The sequence below is a fragment of the Erythrolamprus reginae genome, chromosome 8, assembly GCF_031021105.1.
Source record: "Erythrolamprus reginae isolate rEryReg1 chromosome 8, rEryReg1.hap1, whole genome shotgun sequence".
Classification (NCBI taxonomy): Eukaryota; Metazoa; Chordata; class Lepidosauria; order Squamata; family Dipsadidae; genus Erythrolamprus; species Erythrolamprus reginae.
Genome location: NC_091957.1, coordinates 54179141 through 54199436, shown reverse-complemented (window position 1 = coordinate 54199436; position 20296 = coordinate 54179141). Strand labels below are relative to the sequence as shown.

At 46.1% G+C, this 20296-nt stretch overlaps 1 protein-coding gene across 1 annotated transcript in view; it reads left to right on the top strand.

Annotated features, from left to right (window-relative positions):
• Positions 1–20296, top strand: part of MTMR1 (myotubularin related protein 1) — a 79978-nt gene that overhangs the window by 43273 nt on the left and 16409 nt on the right. The window contains 9 exon segments of the mRNA XM_070760151.1: positions 2329–2404; positions 8394–8488; positions 9424–9531; positions 12227–12325; positions 14497–14580; positions 15007–15156; positions 16286–16474; positions 16882–17067; positions 19534–19740. Coding sequence (XP_070616252.1) covers positions 2329–2404; positions 8394–8488; positions 9424–9531; positions 12227–12325; positions 14497–14580; positions 15007–15156; positions 16286–16474; positions 16882–17067; positions 19534–19740 — 1194 coding nt within the window.

Below are 20296 nucleotides of genomic sequence, written 5' to 3'. Positions count from 1 at the left end.
CGCAGAATTCGACCAGGTTTATATCTATTCTCCTTCTTTCGTTCCCTAACTGAAACAGCTAGTGTTTTCCCACGGGGCTTTGGAGAACAACAACTGTGCCGGGGGTGGGATGGGGTTCATTAACCTGGTTCCTCCACAGCTGGACAATTGAACGGAGGAGGACGTGAAAGGTGGAGACGCAACCGGAGGTGTGTTTTGAAGAACGCGGGAAATAAATTCCCGCCAAGGATGTCATTGCTAGACTGGGGAGGTTCTTCTTAAAATATTCCAAAGGTTATCCTTATTCCCTATGGCAGTGATGGTGAACCTTTCCTCCCTAGGGGATGAAGGAGTGTGGGGGCATGCTTTTGTGCATGTTTTGAGTGCCCACACCCATAATTCAGTGCCTGGGGAGGGCAAAAACAGCTCCCCCCACCCCCTGGAGGCCAGAAATGGCCTGTTTCCCAACTTCTGACGGGCCCAGTAGGCTTGTGTTTCACTGTCTCCGCACTCCAAAGGATTCTCTCCCTTGGCCACTCCATTTTATGTATGGTTTCTTTGGGTTGCATGAATGTTTTTAATCAAGGGCTTTTTTTAACTGTTCTGCTTTTTTTTAATCATTGGATTTGTATTTTGTGTTCCTGTTATGAGCCGCTCCGAGTCTTTGGAGAGGGGCGGCCTACAAATCTAATAAATAAATAAAGGAATAATTCCCTGGAGCTGGGGGAGGATAAAAACGCCCTTCCCCATCCCTGGCGACATAGATGGGTCTTAAGGATCTTGAAAAAGGTGAGAAGGGTGGGGGTAGTTCGAATCTCTGGAGGGAGCTGATTCCAGAGGGCTGGGGCCGCCATAGAGAAGGCTCTTCCCTGAGGCCCCGGCAGACGGCATTGTCTGGTCGACAGGACCTGGAGGCGGTCCCGTAAGAAGTCCGGAGGCTTCAGTGAGGTCTGCGCATATGCGCAGAGGGGACAGCGCAATGGATGTGTGCACATGCATGGGAGGAGGGCATGGCATTGTGGGTGCGGGCAAATGTACACACGCTACCGTACGCACGCAAGCCCTTTTGGCACCCGAGCAAAAAAAAAAAAAAAAAGTTCTCCATCACTGCCCTAGGAACGTAGGGGCAATCCTCGACTTACAGCTATTAGTTTCGTGGGCGAAGTTAACAACGGCTCTGAAAAATGTGACTTTTGACCATTTTTCACACCTAACAACCGTTGCAGCGTTCCCATGATCAAAACTCACCGAGCCATGACAGTCGCCTGGGGTCGTGTGATCCTCTTTTGCGTCCTCCCGACCAGCAAACTCAGCCAAGGAGCCCCAATTCACTTAACGGCTGTGGTGAGAAAGGGGGCAAAATGGGGGCAGACCTCCCTTAGCAACGGTCTCGCTTAGCAGCAGGAAATTCAAGGTCCTCAGTGACAGTCGTGAGTCGTAGCCACGAAGTAGAGAAAACAGCCACAGGTGCTTGGATTTTGCCCTTAGGGCCACCGAAATATCCTTTCCTCCTTTATCGATGCTCCATGATGCCGTTAAGAGGGTATCCTGGCATCTTCGAGCCACAGTTAACGCAAGAAGGGCTGAAAGTGGGGCAGTCTTCCCGTAGAAAGGCGAGATCTCTAAGACTTCCAGCAGGTGAGGAGACTTACGAAGCTTGGCTTACAACACCGCCCTCCGTTTCCCCAAAGCCTTGCCGAAGCCTTTTAGATCCATAGGATCTTAACCACCTTCGTACGCGCTTCCGAGATAATCCGTCTGATTTTGGCGTCTGTGTTTTGGCAACTTAACCCTTTGTCGCTTCGTCAGCGTGTGGTCAAGAGCAAAGCTGTCCAGCTTCACAGGTGCTCCGTAGAACCTGGACCAACTGACTCTGCCTTGATCAAGCTCGGGAGGTCCGAGATCGGCCACTGGGTCACCCTCTCCCTCCCCTCCCCTTCCTTGCTTGGGAATCCGTTCCTTTCTGAAGCCTTGAAATCCAGGAACCCGCTGAAACACGTCCGTAACGTCAGCATCACTTCTGGCTTCGTCAAATTTTCCCCGCTCTGCGGAAACCCCATATCCAAGCCGGATCGGCCACGACCAATCCATCGCAGAACCAGAGCGGTGGGGGATGAACTGGTATCCATGTGGCGGGATCCCGTGATCTCCTGGCCTCCTTGTCTGCAAACCAGTGTCTGCCCCCCCTCCCTCCCTCCCCCGGCGTTGACGTGTACAAAATTGTAATTTGTGTGGCTTCTGTAACTTTCTAGCCGATGCGACTTGCAAAATGTTTTTTTTTTCCACTGTGAAAGCTTGTGGAAAAAACGAAGCCCGAAATTTAATTTTCGTCTTTTGGATCCTTGCCAGGCCCTGAGGGATGGGAACAAGCTGGCCCAGATGGAAGAAGCCCCTCTCTTTCCTGGAGAGTCCATCAAAGCCATCGGTAAGTGTTCTGGACCTGGGCTGGAATCAGGCTGACTTTACAGGCTGGTAATTTTCAAAACAACATTTCTTTTATTCCTTCCACTTTGGATTTCGTCATTACAAGCTCCGGCACGGAAAAAAATGCATTCAACTCTTACAGGCTAAATTACAAAGTTAGAAATCTTTCTAATTAACAAGCTGTCTACTTCAAAACATCTTCTTATCTCTGAGTCAGGTTCTTGCTGTTAAAAAGCAGTTTCTCATGCAATAGAAACACTCACTTATTCGGAGAGACAACATAAATCATCATCTTGGTTTTCTATCTTCTATATTATGGGATTTAAATTTAGTTTTTTATTTAATATTGGATTTGTACTCTGTGTATTGTATTATTGTTGTTGTGAGCCGCCCCGAGTCTTCGGAGAGGGGCGGCATACAAATCTAATAAATCTTAAAATCTTAAATCTATCACTTTGAAGAAAGCATTCGTCTCTTCCATTAAATTCCAGAAGCGATGCAATTAATTAATTAATTAATTTGCACACTCTGAAAATAGCATCTTAAAACCTCTCCCCCCCAATTTCTTCCTTTCTTTTCTGCAACCTTCTGAACTTTGGATTATTTATCTATCTATCTATCTATCTATCTATCTATCTATCTATCTATCTATCTATCTATCTATCTATCTATCTATCTATCTATCTATCTATCTATTGGATTTGTATGCCGCCCCCCTCCGTAGACTCGGGGCGGCTAACAACAATGATAAAAACAGCATGTAACAATCCAATAATAAAACAACTAAAAACCCTTATTATAAAACCAAACATACACACAAACATACCGTGCATAACTTGTAATGGCCTAGGGGGAAGGAATATCTCAACTCCCCCATGCCTGGTGGCATAAGTGAGTCTTGAGTAGTTTACGAAAGACAGGGAGGATTTGGGCAGTTCTAATCTCCGGGGGGAGTTGGTTCCAGAGGGCCGGGGCCGCCACAGAGAAGGCTCTTCCCCTGGGGCCCGCCAAATGACATTGTTTAGTCGACGGGACCCGGAGAAGGCCAACTCTGTGGGACCTTATCGGTCGCTGGGATTCGTGCGGTAGCAGGCGGTTCCAGAGGTAATCTGGTCCAAGGGCTGTCTTCTAAACTCGCACTACCGGAAGAAACATAAGTCTGCATACTTTCGCCGGATGGCTGTTCTGTTTCACTTTCCTCGGTATCTTCCCCCACATCTTTTAAATCAGGGTAATTGACAGCTTCTACATCATCTCCATCTTCTGAGTCTGTCAATTCTAGAGGCTGACAGGGAACACACACAACAGTAAGTGAGACCATTTAAACCAACAGCGGAGTCCTCGCGTTTCTCCTCGGCTGCTCGATGTCGCGGGCAAGGCCCTCTCCCTCACCGTCCGGCTATCTTCCAGAAGGCGGCTGCAAGATCTTTTCATCTTCGGGTCCTTAATCCCTTCAAACCTGAGCGGAGCACAAAAGGCAACTCCGCCTGAAAAGAATTTTAATTACGAATTAACATAGAATTAAACCAGCCGCGAGATGGATGTCTGGCGTATAATCCCGCAGATACTTAACTGCTCAGCGGTTTTCATCCCCGTGGCTTTTGTTGTTGTTTTAGTGATCGTGTTCCAATATTTGGAAATGAAACGTCGGCGATTTGAATTTCGTGTGGGTACCACGTCTCTTTTCCTCTCCGAACGTCCATTGAAAAAAATTAAAAGATAAGGCTGCGGGGATTCTCAGTCATCCAGGTCACGGCAGCCCAAAGGGGCTTTTCCAAAAGGCAGTGTCAGGCCGAAGCCATCGTTTGATTTTTATCTACTTTTTATCTACTTTTTCTAAAAAAAATTCTAATGTTTTAATTGTACTCCATTTTTACCTTGTCTTTTTATTCTTGCAAGCCACCCCGAGTCCGGAAGGAGAAGGGGGGCCTATAAATCTAATAAAATAATAAAATAAAATATACTGTAAATATAAATATCAAGAATTGTCCTAAAAATGTGAGTTCCGGGTGTATGTTTAAACGAAGAGGCAACAGCCATCACGATCTCCGGGCCGTTTAAAATTTATTAAAAACTACTAAAATTACTAAGCTTTCGTTAGTCCTCTACTAACGTCGTCAGAATATTAAAATCCCCATTGATCCCGAAGATCAACTATGTCTTCAGTGGGAATTTTAATACTCTGATGACGTTAGTAGAGGACTAATGAAAGCTTAGTCACTTTAGTAGTTTTCAATAAATTTTAAATGTTCCGGAGATTGTGATGGCTGTTCATTTATAAATGTGTGTGTGTGTCTCACATGTTTTTGCTGAATTTAAAAATGAAGGGAGACTAGGATAGATCTATTTCAGCCTTATTCTGGCCTCATCAGCTAGCAATACCCTCACTGGGACTTGAACTTGCAACCTTTGCCTTGTAAGGTAGAGAATTAACCTCTGGGCTACAGTATCTAATCCCTTCAGCTCTGTACCAGGGAAGGGTTACATGTTTTTTGTGTCGGATCATCCTGGTGTATTGAAGGAACATCACAACTCCTTTTTTGCCTCTCGGCCCAACCCAGGGCTGTTTCCAAGGCAGTTAATTTATTCATAGCTGACAAATTATATTCTGTATGTGTCACAAGGTTGCAGGTTCAACTCCTAGTGAGAGATATATATATATATATGCCACGCATTATGCATTACACTGTATTTGTGCTGTGAGGATCTGGGACGGGTTGCTGCATGAGGGAAGTAGAAATGTAGCCATAACAATTCCTTCTAGAGTCTCAAGGTCATTTTTTGTTCAACACCTGCCTGGAAGCTGATGGGAGTGACAGACACATTGGCAGAAACAGACTGGACTATGTGATGAACTTGTCATTTGTGCTGAAACATTTAATTTCTGGAAATGGGAATCCATGTGCCTTTTGCATTTCCTAAAATTGACATATCTTGCTCTTTCTTTCTTTATTTTACTCTCCTGTAGTAAAAATACAAAATTGTAAAATGAAAGGCCGTGAAAGATTTTTTTTAAAGTGCCTTTATTATACAGTGTTCCCTCAATTTTCGCGGGGGATGCGTTCTGAGACCGCCCGCGAAAGTCGAATTTCCGCGAAGTAGAGATGCGGAAGTAAATACAGTGATCCCCCGGTTATTGCGTCCCCGACCATTGCGAACAGGGTAATATGCGATTTTTCAACCCGGAAGTCAAAACACCATCTGCGCATGCGTGCCCTTTTTTCTATGGGCACGCATGCGTAGATGGCGCCCGGCAGATCAGCTGCTGGGCGGCTTCCCTGGGTCTTCCCCCTCTTGCTGGCGGGAGGGCGAGCAGCGGGCATCAGCAAGGAGTTTCCCCACCGCCCACGCAAACTCCTCGCTGCCGCCAGCCCTTCGCCCGCCCACACCGTTCATTCTCGCCGCTTTGGAGCTGAGTCCTGAAGCGAATTCGCTTCAGGACTCAGCTCGAAAGCGGCGAGAGCGAGCGCGGACAAGCCGTTCGCTGGCGCTAGCTCTCGCCGCTTTGGAGCTGAGTCCTGAAGCGAATTCGCTTCAGGACTCAGCTCGAAAGCGGCGAGAGCGAGCGCGGACAAGCCGTTTGCTGGCGCTAGCTCTCGCCGCTTTCGAGCTGAGTCCTGAAGCGAATTCGCTTCAGGACTCAGCTCCAAAGCGGCGAGAGCGAGCGCCAGCGAACGGCTTGTCCGCCGCCTGCCTGCCCGCTAGCGAGGAGCCGAAGATTGGGGGCGGCGCGGCTGTTTTAAAACGTCGCCACCGGCATGGGGGGCTTGCCAGCACCCCCTGGACCCCCAACCCGGGTTTGGGGGGCTGCTAGGAAGCCCCCCATGCCGGCGGCGATGTTTTAAAACAGCCGCGCCACCCCCAATCTTCGGCTCCTCGCTAGCGCTGCGGAAGTTAAAAACACCATCTGCACATGCGCAGATGGTGTTTTTACTTCCGCAGCGCTACTTCGCGAAAACCCGCTCGTTGCGGGGGGGTCCTGGAACGGAACCCTCGCAACGAGCGGGGGATCACTGTACAGTGAACCCTCGAGTTTCGCGTCCTCAAGGATCGCGAAAGGGCTATTTCGCGAGTTTTCAACCCGGAAGTAAACTCCACCATCTACGCATGCGTGCCCTTCCACGCATGCGTAGATGGTGGAGTTTCCCCGCCGGGCAGAGGCTTCCCTGGGTCTTCCCCCTCTTGCCCCCGTAAGACCCCAGCGGCGGCGCGAGCAACGGCGTGGGCGGGCGGGGCGGCACGCGCGGGGACACCCCAGCTCGGCTCCCCAGCTGGGAAGCGGCCCCAGCAACAGCGTGGGCGGGCGGGCGGTGCCCGCGCGCTTGGGGACATCGCAGCTCGCTCCCCAGCTGGGGAGCCGAGCTAGGGAGTCCGGACCGCGCGCGTGTTGCTGGGGAAAGCGCGCGCGCTTGGGGAATCCCTAGCTCCGCTTCCCAGCTGGGGAGCGGAGCTAGGGATTCCCCAAGCGCGCGCGCTTTCCCCAGCAACGCGCGCGCGCGGTCCGGACTCCCTAGCTCGGCTCCCCAGCTGGGAAGCGGCCCCAGCAACAGCGTGGGCGGGCGGGCGGTGCCCGCGCGCTTGGGGACATCGCAGCTCGCTCCCCAGCTGGGGAGCCGAGCTAGGGAGTCCGGACCGCGCGCGCGTTGCTGGGGAAAGCGCGCGCGCTTGGGGAATCCCTAGCTCGGCTCCCCAGCTGGGGAGCGGAGCTAGGGATTCCCCAAGCGCGCGCGCTTTCCCCAGCAACGCGCGCGCGGTCCGGACTCCCTAGCTCGGCTCCCCAGCTGGGAAGCGGCCCCAGCAACAGCGTGGGCGGGCGGGCGGTGCCCGCGCACTTGGGGACATCGCAGCTCGCTCCCCAGCTGGGGAGCCGAGCTAGGGAGTCCGGACCGCGCGCGCGTTGCTGGGGAAAGCGCGCGCGCTTGGGGAATCCCTAGCTCGACTCCCCAGCTGGGGAGCGGAGCTAGGGATTCCCCAAGCGCGCGCGCTTTCCCCAGCAACGCGCGCGCGGTCCGGACTCCCTAGCTCGGCTCCCCAGCTGGGAAGCGGCCCCAGCAACAGCGTGGGCGGGCGGGCGGTGCCCGCGCGCTTGGGGACATCGCAGCTCGCTCCCCAGCTGGGGAGCCGAGCTAGGGAGTCCGGACCGCGCGCGCGTTGCTGGGGAAAGCGCGCGCGCTTGGGGAATCCCTAGCTCGGCTCCCCAGCTGGGGAGCGGAGCTAGGGATTCCCCAAGCGCGCACGCTTTCCCCAGCAACGCGCGGGCGGTCCGGACTCCCTAGCTCGGCTCCCCAGCTGGGAAGCGGCCCCAGCAACAGCGTGAGCAATGGGGTGGGCGGGCGCGAGCAACGGGGTGGGCGGGCGAAGGGCGGGCGGCAGTGGAAGCAAAAACACCATCTGCGCAAGCGCAGATGGTGTTTTTACTTCCGCACCGCTACTTCGCTAAAAATCGATCATCGCGTGGGGTCCTGGAACGGAACCCTCGCGATGATCGAGGGTTCACTGTACACCATTGTTGGCTATGAACATTATCACCAGCCTTCCCTTAACACTTTAAACCCCTAAATTACCCTTTCCCATTCCCTTAACGACCATTTACTCACCATTATTACTGGTACTCACCACTGAATAAGACACTCAGTGATCCTGATATTTATAAACATAATTATTTATTAACAATAATTATTTTTTTGTTATTTATTGGCAAAAATTATTAGTTTAGCGATGACGTATGATGTCATCGGGCAGGAAAAACTGTGGTATAGAAAAAAACCCATGAAGTATTTTTTAATTAATATTTTTTGAAAAACCGTGGTATAGGCTATCCGCGAAGTTCGAACCCGCGAAAATCGAGGGGACACTGTACCTTGCTGTGCAAAAGGACTTTATCCCACCCCTAACACCATATTCAATTTGAAAGCAGAAGTCATATCTGGCACGAAAGAGTTTTCAATAACAGGCTGTAAGCGCTAATAAAATGTCACCTTTTTTCTCAGCGAAAGATGTGGTCTATATCTGCCCATTCATCGGAGCCATCAGTGGCACGCTGACAGTCACCGATTACAAAATGTATTTCAAGAATGTTGAGAGGGTGAGTCTTCGTTCTGTATTGCACATCGTGCATTTTCTTAATTAGAATAGAATAGAAGGATGGGACCTTGGAGGTCTTCTAGTCCAACCCCCTGCTCAGGTAGGAAACCCAACACAACTACAGACAAATAATTATTATCCAACATCTTCTTTAAAGACTTTCAGTGTTAGAGCATTCACAACTTCTGGAGGCAAGTTCTTCCACTGGTTAATTATTCTGTCGGGAGATTTCTCCTTAGGTCTAAGTTGCTTCTCTCCTTGATTAGTTTCCACCCATTGCTTCTTGTCTTTGCAGAATAGCTGGACTGCCTGTTCTTTGAGGCAGTCCCTCAGATATTGGAAGACTGCTATCATGTCTCCCTGGTCCTTCTTTTCATCAAACTAGCCATGCCCAGTTCCTGCAACCGTTCTTCATATGTTTTAGCCTCCAGTCCCCTAATCCTCTTTGTTGCTCTTCTCTGCACTTTTTCTAGAGTCTCAACATCTTTTTTATATCATGGTGACCCAAACTGGATGTCGTATTCCAGGTGTGGCCTTACCAAAGCCGCCCCGTGTCTGCAGAGAGGGACGGCATACAAATCTAACAAATAGTAATAATAATAAAGCGGTATTAACACTTCACATGATCTTGATTCTATCCCTCTGTTTATGCAGCCCAAAATTGTGTTGGCTTTTTTTCTAGAGCAGTGGTGTTTCAAACTTGGCTATTTCAAGATGCATAAACTTCAATTGCCACATTAAAGTTGCCACATTTGAGAAATAATATTGTATAAGCCTTCTTGCTGTTAAGACTTTTTGCAACCAGAAATCTATGTAGGTATAGCCTCGGCATAAAGGCCCACGGTGAGCTAACGTATCCTACCACGATCATTTTATCATGTCCCAGGTGATAAATATTTACTCAATGTACGTTGTTTTTTTTCATTCAATTTTCAGGATCCACATTTTGTCCTTGACGTTCCCCTCGCAGTAATAAGTAGAGTGGAAAAGATTGGCGTGCAGAGCCACGGAGACAATTCTTGTGGTATAGAGATAGTTTGCAAGGTACGGATTGGATGTCTGTAGCGGTTCTCAGTAAACTAGGTTATTTTATTTATTTATTTATTCATTCATTCATTCATTCATTTATTAGATTTGTATGCCGCCCCTTTCCGTAGACTCGGGGTGGCTAACAGCAATAAAAAAACCAGCATATAACAAATCTAATACAGTGATACCTCGTCTTACAAACGCCTCGTCATACAAACTTTTCGAGATACAAACCCGGGGTTTAAGATTTTTTTGCCTCTTCTTACAAACTATTTTCACCTTACAAACCCACCACCGCCGCTGGGATGCCCTGCCTCCAGACTTCCATTGCCAGCAAAGCGCCCGTTTTTGCACTGCTGGGATTCTGAGGCTCCCCTCCATGGGGAACCCCACCTCCGGACTTCCGTGTTTTTGTGATGCTGCAAGAGAATCCCAGCAGCGCAAAAACGGGCGCTTCGCTGGCAATGGAAGTCCGGAGGTGGGGTTTCCCATGGAGGGAGCCTCAGTGAAATTGCAACATTGCAAAAACACAGAGGTCCGGAGGTGGGGTTTCGAGGACTTTGGTGTTTTTGCGATACTGCGATTTCACTGATGCTCCCTTCGCTAGGAAACCCCACCTCCGGACTTCTGTTGCCAGCGAAGCGCTTGTTTTTGCGATGCTGGGATTCTCCTGCTGGGATTCCCCTGCAGCATCGCAAAAACACAGAAGTCAGGAGGTGGGGTTTCCCATGGAGGGGAGCGTCACGGGAATCCCAGCAGTGCAAAAACGGGCGCTTCGGCTGGCAAAAGGTGAATTTTGGGCTTGCACGCATTAATCGCTTTTCCATTGATTCCTATGGGAAACATTGTTTCATCTTACAAACTTTTCACCTTAAGAACCTTGTCCCGGAACCAATTAAGTTTGTAAGACAAGGTATCACTGTATTTAAAATAACTAAAAAACCCTTATTAAAAACCAAATAAGCACACACACAAACATACCATGTATAAATTGTATAGGCCTAGTGGGAAAGGATATCTCAGTTCCCCCGTGCCTGACGACAGAGGTGGGTTTTAAGGAACTTACGAAAGGCGAGGAGGGTGGGGGGAATTCTGATCTCTGGGGGGAGCTGGTTCCAGAGGGCCGGGGCCACCACAGAGAAGGCTCTTCCCCTGAGTCCCGCCAATCATGTCCCAAATGTGCTTTTTTCAGGAGACAACTGGACTTGTTTTTTTCTTTTGAAGGTGTTTTGCTTCTCCTCCAAGAAGCTTCTTCAGCTCTGGCTGGATGATGGGGAATGGAAGGATTGATGTTCCTTGCATCCATTTTGAGGGTCCTTGAAGACCTTGGAGGTTTACTTGTGTCTTCAGGGTCACTTGGGAGTTGCTCCTGGTTCATTGTGGTCCGCAGTTTTTCCTCTGCAAATCCATTCCATCCTGTTCTGCCGGGCTCTCTGATTGGAGCCTCCCGAAAATTCAAGGGTACAAATTTCAGACACACACACGTTTGAAAATCCAAAACAATGTTCTTTATCACAAAAGTCAAAATAAACAAAGCACTCTTTTTGTATTGCAAAGAGCACTCATCCCAAAACAACCGGTTAGTCTGTACAATTTCCCTTAAGCAGTCATTAAGTACTTAGCCAGCAGCTGTGGAGAAACTTCACACCCCTTCTTCTTCCAACGAAGTGAGACACACACACACACGTTGCTCTGCTTTGGTTTCAAAGCAACAAAGTCCAGCAACACAAGATTCCTGACGAACTCCGATCAGATATTCTTCCACAATTTCCAAACCCACATGCTGCTATTTAAAGCAGCAGCTCTAATTACTGGAGCCCCACCCAAACACAGGTGGCCTCCCTTATTTCCTGTAATATGTCCTTACTTGGTCTCTTCTACGCATAATTCTGCACTTGCGTGGGTCCAACATGTCATCATCTGAAGCAATAGAAGATAATGGAGATTGACTGCCTTGGCTGTGTGCCAAGCCCTCCTCTGCCGAGTCACTCCCACCTTCTTCTTCGTCCGAGGAAACTAAACTCTGAACTGACTCTGTCGGCAATAACACAGGCCTGTGACATGTTGAAGTTTCCCCTGCATCCACCTCCCCATTCCCTGGGGCAGGAGCTGGGCCAGAGCCAACCACAACACATCCCAAATTGTAAAGCTAAACGTTTGTAGAGGTTCTCCATCATTCAGGCCACGTTTGTCCCGAAGGTGCTTTTTTCAGGAGCCAACTGAACTGTGCCCCAAACATAAACATTTTCGGGATAAATTCTACAATTGGTTAAAACAAAGAAGTGAAATAGAATGCGAGGTTCAAAAAAATCAGTAGTTGATATGTTTATCTTTTTAATTGGAGTCAAGATTTTTATATGTCTTTTCTTCCTTCCTTACTTTTTTCCTTTCTTGAATTTTTATTTTCTTATAAAACATACAGTATTTACTGTAAAAATAGACAAAAATGCTCTCAATTAATGTAAAAATGTACACAACTCCATATGTGCTTCTGGGGAAAATTGGGATGTAAATCATCCCTGGTGTGTGTGTTTTTCTTTTATGTTTGTGTGTTTTCATGTGTTTTGTTTTAAATTTTAAAAAAGTTAATCAAAAATAAATATTATTTTTCTCTAGAAAGAATGCAAAATGCTTAGATTTCCATAAAGTGCTGTAATCCTATTTTATTTTTTGAATATAACCAGTCAAACCTAAAGATATCTTTCGACAGGATATGAGAAACTTGCGGCTTGCTTATAAACAGGAAGAGCAGAGACTGGAGGTTTTTCAGAACTTGATTACTCGAGCATTTCCGCTTTCTCATGGGCTGGTAAGTTCTTCCCTCTAGCAAAACACATGAGGGAGAATGAAGGAATGTAAATATGTTGATTTTTTTTTTATCACCATCACAAAACGCAAATATTATCACAGATTTATTGATTGATTGATTTATTAAATTTGTATGCCGCCCCTCTCCATAGACTCGGGACAGCTCACAACAGTAATAGGAAAAAAAACAATGTACAATACAAATCTAATAATTAAAACTAAAAACCCATAATTTTAAAAACATGCAGGACAACAACATTAATTTTGTACATAACAGGCAGTGAAGGGCTGCAAAAATTTTTATTATCACACTGTGGGTGTGGCTTGCCAGCCATGTGACCAGGTGGGAGTGGCTTGATGATCATGTGACTGGGGGTGGCTTAAATATCATGTGACTGACTTAAAGATGGCCAACTTGATGTCACTCACGTCAAGGGTTTGGGTTAGGGTGCCTGGCCTCTCCTCGCCTCAAAGAGATACAATTTCCCTCTCTATTTACTAGAATAGAATAGAATAGAATAGAATAGAATACTATGACTGAACATACAAAATATTCCATTTAATTCTATGTATATATATGCAATACATGTGCATACATATTACACACAGGCACACAAAAATATACATTATCTACTATATAAACTGTATGTGTATATACACACGCACGCACAAACAGCTCTTTTAAAATTATACACATTCAACCTCATTTACTGTGATAGGAAAAACATACCCAGAGCTCAAAAGGGGGAAAAAATGAAAAAAATTCAATTTTTTTCTACCGGTTCTCCGTACCTGACCAAAAGTTGTCTACTGGTTCTGTGTACCTGACCGCAGTGTTCCCTCTAATTTTTTTGGGGGGTGGGCGGAAAAGTATAGTGTCTGACCAGCAGTCCCTTTGGGACTGGGCGGCACAGAAATAATAGATAGATAGATAGATAGATAGATAGATAGATAGATAGACAGACAGACAGACAGACAGACAGACAGACAGACAGACAGACAGACAGACAGACAGACAGACAGACAGACAGACAGACAGACACAGACAAACAAACAAATAAAAAACCCACCCTGTTTTGCCTCAGAGAATTTCAAAATAAAATACTGTACTGTGTGTCTATAACAGTGAGCAATAGGGCAACTCTATCAATATCAAAATGCCACTTAAATAGTTGAGCTAGTTTCAAACTAGATTTTGATTTTCTTTCTCTCTTCCTTACTCCCATTCTTTTTCTTTCTCTTTTCCTTCCTCTCTTTTTTTCTCTCTCTTCCTCTCTCTTCCTCTCTCTCTCCTTCCCTCTCACTCTTTCCCTCTCGGCTTCTGGGCAGGTTTGGAAAACTCTGAGTTGATGATGATTTTTAAGTGAGCAATTGCTCACTGCTCAGCTTAGAGGGAACTATGCCTGACCGTACCCGTAGGAGCCCATCATTGATAACATATTGATTGATTGATTTGACTTGACTTGACTTGACTTGACTTGATTTGACTTGACTTGACTTGATTTGTATGCCGCCCCTCTCCGTAGACTCGGGGCGGCTAACAACAGTAATAAAAACAGCATATAACAATCCAATATTAAAACAGTTAAAAAACCCTTATTATAAAAACCAAACATACATACAGACATACCATGCATAAAATTGTAAAGGCCTAGGGGGAAAGAGTATCTCAATTCCCCCATGCCTGGCGGCAGAGGTGGGTTTTAAGAAGCTTACGAAAGGCAAGGAGGGTGGGGGCAATTCTAATCTCTGGGGGGGAGTTGGTTCCAGAGGGCCGGGGCCGCCACAGAGAAGGCTCTTCCCCTGGGTCCTGCCAAGCGACATTGTTTAGTTGACGGGACCCATATATATAAAGAATTCTGTTCTGTTCTGTTCCTTATTCCATTTCATATTCCATTCCTTATTCTATTCTGTTCCACTCCATTCTATTCTATTATTATTATTATTATTATTATTATTATTATTATTATTATTATTATTATTATTATAATTCGCCGCTACATCACGCAGTCCTAGGTGCTTTCATTCCAATATATTTATTCTACTCTGCTCTACTCTACTCTATTCTACTCTACTCTATTTTTACTTCCCACAACTAAATCTTTGCATGGAGATCAAGAAATGAGATTTAATGACCATAACGTTCCCTTCTTTTCTTTCTTTTGCATTCAGCCCTTCTTTGCATTCAGTTACAAGGAGAAATTTCCTACTAACGGTTGGAAGGTTTACGATCCGGTGGCAGAATACAAAAGACAGGTGAGCCTGGTTGACGTTCATGTTTAGAATACCATCCAGTATTGAGCATTCTGCCTATATGCACATGCACACACCTAATACATAATCATAATAAATATATATATTTGAATACCAATTCCCTGCCAAATTACTCAAGGTTGTTTACAGTATACAATAGAGCTAAATGGATATAACACATTAAGAATAAGGGAAATAACAGGTGTCTTGCCTATTAAATACAAGTAGTAGGAATTTTAAACTTTAAGCTGCCTGCCTGCTGTGTTACCAAACGTTATTGCATTTGTGTGATTTTAATCCAGACCCAAAAATAATAATAATTCTACCGAATTATTTATCACAATTAGGTTATGATTGCTTCCTTGCTTCCTACAGTCGGCCTGTCATTATCCAAGTTTGATGTATACAAAAAATGCTTTTGTTTTCAAGGGTTTACCCAACGAGAGCTGGAAAATATCCAAAATTAACAGCATGTATGAATTTTGTGACACATATCCTGCCGTTCTTGTTGTGCCAACCAGCGTCAAAGACGAAGATCTCTCGCGGGTAGCTGCGTTTAGAGCAAAAGGCAGAGTTCCAGTAAGTAAGACTGAGCTCCAATATTGAAATGTTGACGGGAAACTTTGTCGCACCCTCGTTCCATGACTGGCGTGTTTTCATGAACGCTTACTTACAAACCAGATCATTCCTCAAGGATATAGGCTGGATCCCTATTAAGGAAAGCTGGGTTGAAAGAGGATGTGCTGGGTATTAAAAGTGGAGAAAGAATAGCACTTAGCAGACTTATATACCGCTCCATAGTGCTTTTACATCCCTCTCTAAGCGGTTTACAGAGTCAGCCTCTTGCCCCCAACAATCTGGGTCCAGATTTTATCAACCTCAGAAGGATGGAAGGCTGAGTCAACCTTTATATATATATATATATTAATTGTAGTTTATGTATGGTATGTTGTGTGCATGTTTTTTAAATTATGGGTTTTTAACTTTGTAATATTAGATTTGTATTGTATATTGTTTTCTATTGCTGCGGTGAGCCGCCCCGAGTCTGCGGAGAGGGGCGGCATACAAATTTAATTATTATTAATAATAATGATGATGATGATGATGATGATGATGATGATGATGATGGAATAATGCCACTGGAACTTGTGCCGGAACTACCATTTCCCAGTGGCAAAGAAATGGTGGGATCATAAGCCCGAAAAAGTGGTCGAAAATGAGCAAGCAAAACTACTGTGGGACTTCCGACTTCAGACTGACCGAATTCTGAAGCATAACACACCAGACATTGTGATCGTGGAGGAAAAGAAAGTATGGATCACCGACATCGCAATCCCAGGAGACAGCAGAATTGAGGAGAAGCAGCTAGAGAAATTAGTGAAATACAAAGATCTAAAAATCGAGCTGCAACGACTCTGGCATAAGCCTGTGAAAGTGGTCCCAGTGGTACTTGGCACGCTGGGCGCAGGGCCAAAGGATCTCAGCGGACATTTGAAAACCATCGGAATTGACAAAATCTCCACCTGTCAATTGCAAAAGGCCGCTTGACTGGGATCGGCAAACATAATTTGCCGCTACATCACGCAGTCCTAGGTGCTTGGGAAGCGCCCGACTGGTGATGAAATACGAAATCCAGCATAGTGATCTCGTTTGCTGTGTTGTACTGACATAATAATAATAATCCTTCCCCCTCTCTCTCTTAATCCAGGTGTTATCCTGGATTCACCCCGAGAGCCAGGCCACTCTCACCCGATGCAGCCAGCCTCTCATCGGGCCGAACGACAAGCAGTGCAAAGAAGACGAGAAGTACCTGCAGACCATCATGGATGCCAATGCTCAATCTCACAAGCTTTTCATCTTTGACGCCAGGCAGAACAGCGTCGCCGACACCAACAAGGTGGGAGACAGACTGAAAAGGAGGAGGGGGGGGATTAAAGCAGCTTCAGCAAAAAAAACCAAACCACAAAAAAGTGCAATTTAGTTTCAATTGAAATGTCAACTTGTCAGCATTCATTATTATTTACTTATTTTTATCCCACCTTTGTTATTTTATGAATAACGTATTTTTGGAGTATAAGACGCACCTTAATTTTTGGGGAGGAAAACAGGGAAAAGAATCGGATTACCAGATATTAATCTGGCTAGCGTCCTTAGCACGTTGGAGCTGAGCTAGGGTAACGGCTCGTGTGCCAGCCGATATGGCTTCCCGTGCCACCCATGCCATAGGTTCGTCATCACTTCACTAGAACAAACTGCTTCTCCACTTAACGCCTAGGGGTGATGGGGACTCCGTTGTCATTTCAGGCCAAGGGCGGCGGGTACGAGAGTGAAAGTGCCTATCCCAACGTGGAGTTGATCTTCCTGGAAATCCCGAATATCCACGTGATGCGGGAATCGCTGCGCAAACTGAAAGAAATCGTCTACCCCACCATCGACGAATCCCGGTGGCTGTCCAACGTGGAGAATACGCACTGGCTGGAGTATATACGGGTAATCGGCGAAACGTGGGGTCAATTTAGGCTTCTATTGTGCTCCTCTCTAGGCTGCCTTCTCTCTCCCATCGGGAAAGATTTTACATCGAAGGAAGCCAAACATTTAAATATGTGAAAGGGTTAAATAAGGTCCAGGAGGGAAGTGTTTTTAATAGGAAAGTGAACACAAGAACAAGGGGGCACAATCTGGAGTTAGTTGGGGGAAAGATCAAAAGCAACGTGAGAAAATATTATTTCACTGAAAGAGTAGTAGATGCTTGGAACAAACTTCCAGCAGACGTGGTTGGTAAATCCACAGGAACTGAATTTAAACATACCTGGGATTAAACACATATCCATCCTAAGATAAAATACAGGAAATAGTATAAGGGCAGACTAGATGGACCATGAGGTCTTTTTCTGCCGTCAGTCTTCTATGTTTCTATGTTTCCTTTTAGAGCAGAGGGGACTCACTTTGGGAACTTTTTAAAGGCCTGTGGACTTCAACTCCCAGAATTCCCCCAGCTAACCAACCTGACTGTGGAATTCTGGGGGTTGAAGTCCACAGCTCTTAAAGTGGCCAAGGATGGAGGCCCCCTACTATTGCGTCACCCCTAGTCCTTCTCTTCTGAAATTTTACAGAACAGAGTTAGAGAACCCTGGTCTAGGGCGACCTTGGCAATGATCAAGGGTTGATCATTGCCAAGGTCACCCTAGACCAGGGTTCTCTAACTCTGTTGTTCTGCAAAATTTCAGAAGAGAAGGACTAGGGGTGACGCCATAGTAGTCTTCTGGCTTTTGAGGGGTTGCCCCAAAGAAGAGGGAGTCCAGCTATTCTCCAAAGCACCTGAGGGTAGAACAAGAAGCAGTGGGTGGAAACTAATCAAGGAGAGAAGCAACCTAGAACTAAGGAGGAATTTCCTGACAGTTAGAACAATTAACTGGTGGAACAGTTTGCCTCCAGAAGTTGTAAATGCGCCAAACACTGGAAGTTTTTAAGAAGAGACTGGACAAACATTTGTCTGAAATGCTATAGGGCAGTGATGGCGAACCTTATTTTCCGAAAGAGCATGCACACATTATTATTGTTGTTGTTGTTGTTGTTGTTGTTTTTGTTTTTGTTATTTTTGTTATTGTTGTTATTGTTGTTATTAATAGTAATAATAATTAGATTTGTATGCCGCCCCTCTCCGTAGACTCGGAGCGGCTCACATGATATCACACACATATGTGAGTGCCCACATCCATAATTCAATGCCTAGGGAGGGCGAAAAGAGCTTCCCCTACCTCCCCGGAAGCTCTCCGGAGGCCAGAAATGGCCTGTTTACTAACTTCTGGTGAGCCCAGTAGGGTTGTGTTTTGCACTCCCTGGGCTCCAAAGGCTTCTCTGGAGCAAGGAGAGGATAAAAATGCCCTCCCCCATCTCCCTGGAGGGTCTCTGGAAGCCAAAAACACCCTCTGTCCGAGCCAAAAATCAGCTGGCTGGCACACACATGCACGTTGGAGCTGAGCTAGGGCAATAGCTCGAGTGCCAGCAGATATGGCTCCATGTACCACCTGTGAGACCTGTGCATTAGGTTTGCCATCACTGCTATACGGTTCCCTGCCTGAGCAGGGGGTTATTATTATTATTATTTCATTATTATTATTATTATTATTATTATTATTATTATTATTATTTATTAGATTTGTATGCCGCCCCTCTCCGTAGACTCGGGGTGGCTCACAGCAATGATAAAAACAATATATGATGACAAATCTAATAGTTAAACTCTAAAATAACTATAATACATTTAAAAAGTCTAAAAAACAAGAAACCCCAATATATAAAAAACATACATACTGTCATATCATGCATAAAAACTACATAGGCAGGGGGAGATGTTTCAGTTCCCCCACGCTTGACGACAGAGGTGGGTTTTAAGGAGTTTGCGAAAGGCAAGGAGGGTGGGGGCAGTTCCAATCTCTGGATGGAGCTGATTCCAGAGGGTCGGAGCCGCCACAGAGAAGGCTCTTCCTCTGGGTCCCGCCAAACGTCATTGTTTAGTTGACGGGACCCGGAGGAGACCAACTCTGGGACCTAACCGGTCGCTGGGATTCGTGCGGCAGAAGGCGGTCTCGTAGATACCCTCCAAGGTCCCTCCCCTGTTATTCTATTCTATCTCTATCTATCTATGTATGAGCCGGGGTGGCGCAGCAGGTATAGTGCTGTACTGCAGGCCACTAAAGCTGACTGTAGATCTGAAGGTCAGCGGTTCAAATCTCATCACTGGCTCAAGGTTGACTCAGTCTTCCATCCTTCCGAGGTGGGTAAAATGAGGACCCGGATTGTGGGGGCAATAGCCTAGCTCTGTTAAAAAAGTGCTATTGTTAACATGTTGTAAGCCGCTCTGAGTCTAAGGAGAAGGGCGGCATAAAAATTGAATGAATGAATCAATCAATCAATCAATCTCCACTTGGATTTTCTTCTTCTTTATTCTAAAAGATGCTTCTGGCTGGAGCTGTGAGAATTGCTGACAAAATTGAGTCCGGCAAAACCTCGGTGGTGGTTCACTGCAGCGATGGTTGGGACCGTACAGCTCAGTTGACTTCCTTGGCAATGCTCATGCTGGACAGCTACTACCGGACCATCAAAGGCTTCGAGGTCCTCTTGGAGAAGGAATGGATGAGTTTCGGACATCGCTTTGCCCTGGTGAGCATCACGCGAGACGGGGAGGAAATCGCCGAAGGATTTAAGTCTGGGAAAACTCAGAGAGGGCCCCAGTTACTATTAGAGGGTGAGGAGTAAACCCTATCACCCCTGCGCAGCAGAAAACGTGGAGGGGGGGAGGATGGAAAACGAATTTCCGTGAAGTAGAGGAACGATAGTTTTTTATGCATTTAACGAGCATTTGGACTTTTAAACCCCACCCTTTGCATGAAATAGTCATTTTATAATGTTTCTCAGCTGGAACTACATGTGATATCCTACCAGTTTCTTTAACACTTAATGATGACAATCATTAAGTGTTGTACTACATGATTCTTGACAAATTTATCTTTTCTTTTATGTACGCTGAGAGCATATGCACCAAGACAAATTCCTTGTGTGTCCAATCACACTTGGCCAATAAAATAAAAATTCTATTCTATTCTATTCTAATAGAGTACAGTAGGACTGCGGAAGAATTTTATGCATTATTAATGCATTTAAATTTTTTAATGGATTTAACCCCCCTTTGAAAACCCGTGAAATAGCGAATCCGCGA